Below are 8440 nucleotides of genomic sequence, written 5' to 3'. Positions count from 1 at the left end.
GCTTTTCCTGTTCTCTTACTCAACTAATAGTTTCTGTACTATTGTGATTTTCAAAGAACACACTGAACAGATAGTATTCTTGTTTCATATCTACAAGGATATTCATTGATATCACTGGTGTTCATTAGGACGTAGGGAGTGATTTTGCTACCCCAGGGGACAGGAGACATTTCTGGTTATCACAACTGGGGGGGGTGCTACTGTCATCTAGTGGTGGAGGCAGAGATGCTGGTAACCATCCCACAGTGCAAAGGGCTGCCCCCCACTCCCTCAAACAAAGAATTACCACTACTATGTTCAGTAGTGGTTGAGAAAATCCTCATATATAAAAATAAATTTCTTTTTCTTTTCTTTCTCTATTTCTCTCCTTTCCCCCTCTTCTTTACGTTTTCTCTCTTGAATGAGAAATAGAACGTATTTTATGTCAAGAAAAAGAGAAAATGCTACTCTTTTTTCCCTCATTGACTAGAAATTTGGTCATCCTGTATCTGAATCAGCACTGTTTTGACCAATTTAATGGGAGATTTACACCAAATTTTTACTTGACCAATGAAAAAACAGATTTTCTAATAGATTTTATTGATTCATGGTCACCTGAAATATAAGGAAAAACAGCCCAAAGAAATAATCAGCAATTTATATCCACCTATATAAATGATATCTGACCACCATTATTGGGCATTTGTAGTGTCTTCTAGATTTCACAAATGATTCTGATTAAAAAAAAAAGTACAGTGTTTTGGTATTTCTGTTATGACATTTAAACCTAGTATTTATATAGTTAGAAAATATACTCACCAATATGACAGTATTTAGCCAAATATTTATAAGCCATGTACTTTAAAAATGCATTGAGAATCATGAAAGCTCTAAAATTTAAATCATAAGAGTATATATTTATTTTGTAACAAAACAGATACAACCAAATACAAAGCATACTATTGTTTGCATGTCATACATTTTGATTATTATGCTGAAATCTGTTAATTTAACATTCAGTTAAAATAAACTTTAGTCGTTTAAAAAAATGCCAAGTACATGATTATGACTAACTTTTTGCTCATCAGAGAAAGAACTTCGGGAGTAAATAATGATATAGCAAATCCGTCCAAAACACTAGGTCTTCATCTTTTGTTTCTTAGACCACTCAGGTGCTTCTTTTTTGGTCTGTTTAAAGAAAAAAAAAACAAGAAAAAAGAAAAGCACAAAAATCAAGTAAAATGCTTGTAAGGACATAAGAGAGGCAGTTCAGAGAACTAAGAACCTATATAGTATTTGGGCTTTGTATGTAAAATTACAGTACGTAATTGTTTTTCTTAATTCAGAAGGACACTTAAGGGCAAAGGTTCTGTCTTTTGTCAGAAATAATCTCCCACCTGGTAGGTCTGTGTTTTCTGGCTCAAAGCCTGTATTTAACACGTTGTACACAGGTAAGTATGTATGAATTGATTTTATTTTCAAAGAGAATTATAAAAAAACTGGAGGACATGGATCTTTTCACTTGTGTTATCTGTCTATATATGGTTATTTATTCACACAGTGGATATTTACTGAAGAATTACTAGATCCAAATCACTGTACTTTGAGCTTCTGAATTGCTAAGGATTTGCTGGAGTACTTCTTAGCTTTACTGCTCAATCGTTTCAATCTAAAAAAAGCCTTGCTGTATAAAGTAGTAACAAAAAACCAGGGGAGGTAGACTGTTACAGAAGAAAGGGCTCAGAACTCCTTACATAAAGCACTGCTTCTGATCAAAACGTCCTATTTTATACAATATACTATGATAAATTAAATATGAGGTTTACTTCTTTCCCACTTAGATCTGCTTCAAACTATGAAGGACTATATTCCTAAATATATATACGTATGTGTAGGCAAATAGATTCTGTTCCTATCTTGACCCCAATGGGCCCTTTTTTTCTGGCTTGAGTCCTGCAAGACCTTCCTAATTCTGATCTGGCTCTCTCTTCAATTAATCATCCATAATTCTTCCAAGGTTATCTTTCTAAAATGCAAATCTGTATTAAAACACTTCAGTATTTCCTTCTTAAAAAGAAAGGTCAAAGTCCTTAGTATTAAAGGTAAAAGAGGCTCCTGGCTGGCTCAGTCGGTAGACTGTAACTTTTGACCTCAGGGTTTTGAGTTCAAGCCTCACACTGGGCATGGAGCCCACTTAAAAAAAAAAAAAAGATGGGGCACCTGGGTGGCTCAGTTGGTTAAGCTTCTGCCTTTGGCTCAGGTCGTGATCCCAGGGTCCTTGGATCGAGTCCCACATCGGGCTCCCTGCTCAGTGGGGAGTCTGCTTCTCCCTCTATCCTTATCCCCTGCTCATTATCTCTCTCTCTAGTAAATAAATAAAATCTTAAAAAAAAAAGAATAAAATGCACAATATTAAAAAAAAAAAAAAGGTTGAAGAAGCTTCCATGGCAAAATCAGGAAGTCACTGGAAAGGCCAGGTGCTATCTGCTAAGAGAATTGAAAAGGGGCAGAGGCTGGGGCTCCTGGCTAGCTTAGATGGTGGAGCATACTACTCTTGATCTTGGGGTTGAGTTAGAGCCCCACGTTGGGTGTAGAGAGGACTTAAAAAAAAAAAGTGGTGGGTGCCTAGGTGGCTCAGTTGGTTGAGTGTCTGTCTGACTCTTGGTTTCAGCTGAGGTCATGATCTCGGGGTTGTGGGATGGAGCCCAGAGTCCAGCTCTGTGCTCAGCAAGGAGTCTGCTTGGGATTCTCTTTCTTTCTCTTCCTCTGCCTCCCCCCGCCCCCGTGTGTGTGTGTGTGTATGTGTGTGTGTGTGTGTGTGTGTGTGTTGTGTGCGTGCATGCACGCACGCTCTCTAATGGATGAATAGATCTTTAAAAAAAAAAAGTGGCAGAGGCTAACTAAATCCAAAAGAAACCAAAGTACAAATCAGAATGTTATTAATTGGTAGTAAGACATATAACTGTCATTTGGCCTGGAATGCCTGCTAGTTTTACCAGCACTCTTTCTTTTCTTTCTTTCCCTTTTTTTAAACAGTCACAGGCCATAAAAAATCACAGTAAAACTGAAAAATTGTGTGGATCTCATATATACAGATGGAGAGGTTTTGGGTGACTGGAAAAGGTGAGCCAGCTAAATAAAAGTCTAAGGTTTGCACAGTCTCAAAAGAATATCTATGCCAGTGTTTTTGAAACTGTAGGTCTCTTCAATTATATCTCAATAAAACTGGAAGGGGAAAAAAAAAAAAGAAACTGTAGGGCCCCACCCATGGGTAAGATAGGTAAAGACCAGAATGGAGAAAAAAAAAGTCAACGGACTAGAAGAGAATAGAAAACGTCAGAGTACCTGCCACAGCTGGGCTAAATTCTGTTTTGAGAAAGCGTGTGACCAGCACTAGTTCACAATGTGAACTCTTTTTTTTAACTGTGGCTCCTGGGCAAAAAAATATGAAAGCAGCTTCTACAGACCAAGCTACATACACTCAAGCTTATAGCCAAGGGTAGAGAATTTGTATATCTGTGTTTTCTCAATCAACTGATACAAAAAATATTACTGCTCTGTGTACACGGGAAGAAGATAAATAAGACTTCGATATTAAAAAGGAATCTTAAGATCCAAAAAGACACTATAAGAATTTCAGTGGCAGACAATTCTTCCTGACTCCTTTTATCTGTGTTTGGATCACTGCAGACCATCTCCTCCCTCCCCTCCCCACCAATACGTTCTTTCATCCGGTGTGTTAATGAAGTAGATTTGCCACAGTCAAGTGTACCTCTTTCCAGGGATTAGCTGCTTTGCCACTGCAAAAATTGACTTTTGAGATATTTGATCTCTTATAGGTTCCATTACGTGAAACCTTTTTTATATGTATATATGGCATATAGCTTTAATTTTTATGTGCTGGTTCAGGTGAATTGTATTTGTGACTTTATAAAGAAACAGCACAAATTAGTGAAAACTTTGGATTATCAGTTGAGTGCTAATAAACCCTCAAGTAAACTGTATGCCAGATTTAGGGAAGAGCTCAGAGGGCTGTGATAGAAACAAATGACAGGATTAACTGGAAACCTCCCAGGACTAATCTACCACGTTACAACGTGATTCTGGAGATAAATAACTGATAAGATAGGTCCCTTTGTGTCACGGAGAAGCAGTCAACTAACACATTAATATATTACTTGGGGATTCTAACACACTGAGAAAGGACGTTAAAATGAGAACGAATGATGATAATGCAGACATCATAAACCTGGTGGATTATTCCTGGAATCTAGAAAAAGAGCTAGAAATTAAGAACCTATTTGTGTTCAACCACCAGAAAAGTGCCGCTTTTCTAAAGAAAAGAAAGACACCGTCTAGTAGATACAACTTTGTTTTCCAAAAAAGATATAAGCTAGGAATCACGGAAATAAATATTTAGAGAGTCTTCACAGGCAGGGCCCAACCTAAGCGAGTCCAGGACAGCTGACCTGGCTTTCCTACCAACTAAATGAGAGATGGTCCCATATCATTCGACCTTCACTGCCCTACTTCCATGCTCACAAAGAAATTCCTTATTTCTAAATTAGCTTACTAGCTAAAGTACATCAGGAAGAAGTTGCAATTAGAATTCAGGATGCTAGAAATTGAAGTTATTTTTTTGAAATGTAAATGTACATAGCTATATATCTTGAGGTCTGAGCATACTTTGGTGAGATAAATCTAGATTCATCATCAAAAAAAGTGAGCCCAGAGCTTCGATACAAAGGTCACAAGAAAGTGTTAGAGGTGTGATGAGCTGCTGATCCCCTCAGCCTCCAGAGATGGCTGGCAGCCCCTTCAATCTACCAGCAAAGCTCCTTCAACCTGGCGTGACATGCAAATATGTGGTTATGTCTTGAAAAAGGCTGGGAGGCGCAGAGTTAGCCCACGATCCTGTAGTGATGCTACCCCAGCAAGGCATCCTGTGTCACTTGTCTCAATACATTCAGTTGCATTCATTATGTTACCGTATTATAAATAACTGCTAAATTCATTTGTGATGCGTAATGAGAAAAACTGTTTTTATAACCTATCTACTTAGAAAAAATAATTTTTAAATTGTGGCAAAATACATATAAGATTTGCCACCATCATCATTATTAAGCGTACAGGTCGGTGGAATTAAGTATATTGACATTGTTGTGCGGTCGTCATCACTGTCCGTCCACAGCATGCTTTTCCCCGTGTGTAACTGAAACTCTGTCCCCATTAAACGGTAACTTCCCACGCCCCCAGTTCCTAGCAGCCACTGTTCCATTTTCTGCTTCTATGAATCTGACTACTCTAGGTATATCCTATCTACTTTTATTTCCCCTTTTGTCCTAAGGAAAGTGTTAATGGGTCAGGAAGTGACTGAAGTCAGGGATAAGAATGTAGTAAGAAAATAATGAAGTCCTGGGACGCCTGGGTGGCTCAGTTGGTTAAGCATCTGCCTTCGGCTCAGGTCATGATCCCAGGGTCCTGGGATGGAGCCCCATGTCCGGCTCCCTGCTCAGTGGGGAGCCTGCTTCTCCCTCTGCCTACCGCTCCCCCTGCTTGTGCTCTTTCTCACTCTCTCTGTGTCAAATAAATATATAAAATCTTTAAAAAAAAGGAATAAAGTCTAGATATAACAAATACATATTAGACATCCTATTACTGAATAATGGAAAGAAGCACAAATTAGAAAATAATTTGTGAATATTGCACTTCTTCTGCCTTTGGAATTTCTCCAACCCTCATTATTACCTGTCAAAATCTAAGACATTCTTCAAGGCCCAAACCTCAAATACTTTCTTTCTGCAGGAGTACATCAAGGTCACCACATCTATTCTTTCTTTTCCATTTTCATAGCATTTAGCACTTTCTTTATTTTACTTTAAAGTAGTCCACCCAACTTCGTCTGTATCAAAATGATCAAATATTCTATAATGTTTAGCAAGGGTTCCTGCATGTAGTCAGGACAAACTTGTTGAACTAAATTGTACTTATTTGAACATTTTTTGTCTTCCAGATGACCACATGTGGCCTTCTAAATCACTTCTACGGAGAGAGTCATGTGGTCATAGAGCCATTTATGTATAAATTACATAAACTTAATTTACCCGTCCAACAGATACTAGCCATTGAGATAACCAATCTAAGTTAAGGTCTGAACCCTACCACAAACTCCCGGTAATCTGGGAACCTAATACACAATGTACTGGTGCTACAATTCTTACGATGTTCACTGCCCACCCTGGACCTGGAGGCTCTTTACTCTTTCAATGATGACAATCTGCTTGGAGAAAAGATGTTAGCAGGATTGCTAACATCTGCATTTTTATTGAGAAAATAGTGACAATGATATGAATCCTGAGTACAAATGCCGGTTTGGAAAAGGATGGTAGCAGAATACTAGCAAAAGTTAGTCCCATGCTGCTTTGGAAGGAAAAAGGAAAGTTGCTCCAAAGAGGATTAGAACGGCTCCAGTTTTTTTTAGGAGAGATGCAAGGCTAGAGAACAGGGCTAGCACAGCTAACATCTACCTTGAGAGAGAAAGTAGATGATTAGGGGGAATGAACTGGGTGTTTAAGAATGAGAGGAACCGAGACGGTGCTGCCTGTCGTAGAAGGAGCACTAACCATAGTCTGGGCACTAACCACAGCCTTGGGAGTTGCTGCTGTGACTCTCCCCGTCCTTTCAGTGTAACACTCAAGTTGCCCACCCAGTAGACTTTTAACAGCTAAGAAGATAAGTAAATCAGGAAGGCACATAACCATTTTTTTTTAAAAGTCCTCAATTAGCAAATATTTATTGAGTATCAGCTTTGTTCATGAGCTGCTCAAGGCAATGGCAACACAGCTCCTATCCTTACAGCACTTACATGCCGTGGCTCAATCTAGTCTGCGTTGGCGTGTTCAATGCCTGAAAAACAACTCTGCCCTATCTGTGATTTCAGTGGCCCGAACTTGAGAAAGTCTATCAAATGCACCTTTTGGGGTCCTCTTCATATATAAATATCACGTGGGCACTACAAAAGGTTCACACGAATATAAAAGCACAGAAGCAACCGTCTCAAGCTCTTACTCTTCATTCTCTTCTATGTCACAGCTCTACCTCTACCCTATTGCCCTGCTGACAGTAATTTTGTTTTCCTCATCTTCTCAATGAATATGTGAACACACATCCATCCATCTATCCAGCATTAAATTTGATAACAGGGAAAAATATCAATAGCAAATAATTTCAGCCAAAGGATCTGGAAGCAAATTAGAAATGTTTCCATTTTAGTTATAAAACTGTAAGATTATGAAATAATTAGATCTTATTTTCAAATACTTGCATTATAAACTCCTTATTAACAAGATCAGACGAGACGTAAGAAAAATGTTGCTATGGAAAATTGAAAATATTCAAAATAGTAACTACAAAAATTATAATGCCTGAAAAGAATAGCAGCATGTTAGTATAAAAGATTTCCAGACCTCATTTCATATGATCCCCCCTCATTTTACAGATAAGAACCAGCTCAGAGTGTTTAAATGACTCCCTGCAGGTTATCCAGTCAAGTCACATGAACAATTTTGCATTAGCACATAGTCTGGATTTGACCGGTTTCCAGTGTTACCTCTCAGTTTTCGTTAGGGTATAGGTGAGCTCATCTCTCTCTCTCTCTTTTTTTTTTAAAAGTAGGCTCCACACCCAACATGGGGCTTGAACTCATGGCCCTGAGATTAAGAGCTGTATGCTCTACTGACTGAGCCAGCCAGGTGCTCCTGAGCTCATACCTTTGAAAAATTTTCCCTTATTATAAAAGAAATTAAGTTTATTATAGAAAAAAACCCCAGAAAACACACATAAGCAAAAATGACATAAAATCCACCCAATTAATACTTTATATTTTGAATCTTCTTAATTTTATTCTCACTGCATAACCTTCCTTTGAGGTACTGGAGAAATTTTACTGTTAATTATATACTGGTTGCAGTCAGTGTATCTGAATCAGGTTACCAGCCAAAGTTAGAAATGCAGGAGGTCAGGGTCAGAAGGAATAGTTCACTGCTTGGAACAGAGAAGGGTCAGAAAAGCAGATCAGAGGGGCGCCTGGGTGGCACAGCGGTTAAGCGTCTGCCTTCGGCTCAGGGCGTGATCCCGGCGTTACGGGCTCGAGCCCCACATCAGGCTCCTCTGCTAGGAGCCTGCTTCTTCCTCTCCCACTCCCCCTGCTTGTGTTCCCTCTCTCACTGGCTGTCTCTATCTCTGTCAAATAAATAAATAAAATCTTTAAAAAAAAAAAAAAAAGAAAAGCAGATCAGAGGGTGTGACAGGCTTTACGTATTTGGCTGTATCTTGTGGTTTTCATCTGACTTTACTTATCCCATCAACAACTATGTATTCAGTCTGCTCTCTTCTGATAGATTATAATATAACAGACATCTCATATTGTCTGCCATCATCTTAGCCCAGTTTCTGAGCCATG

The 8440-nt window shown here is 38.6% G+C and overlaps 1 protein-coding gene across 4 annotated transcripts in view; it reads right to left on the bottom strand.

The window, feature by feature from the left end:
- Positions 1-205: 205 nt before the first annotated feature.
- Positions 206-8440, bottom strand: part of PIBF1 (progesterone immunomodulatory binding factor 1) — a 204286-nt gene continuing 196051 nt past the window's right edge. The window contains exon 17 of one of the 4 annotated variants that reach the window (XM_034665285.1): positions 206-1167. In XM_034665285.1, coding sequence (XP_034521176.1) covers positions 1117-1167 — 51 coding nt within the window. In that variant the 3' untranslated portion in view covers positions 206-1116. The remainder of the gene's footprint in view (positions 1168-8440) is intronic. The other 3 variants (XM_034665284.1, XM_034665286.1, XM_002914373.4) reach the window with 3 other exon arrangements.

The sequence above is a fragment of the Ailuropoda melanoleuca genome, chromosome 7 (genome assembly GCF_002007445.2).
Source record: "Ailuropoda melanoleuca isolate Jingjing chromosome 7, ASM200744v2, whole genome shotgun sequence".
NCBI classification, from domain to species: Eukaryota; Metazoa; Chordata; class Mammalia; order Carnivora; family Ursidae; genus Ailuropoda; species Ailuropoda melanoleuca.
Note: the sequence above shows the minus strand (reverse complement) of the source record. Positions and strands in the feature narration are given on the sequence as shown.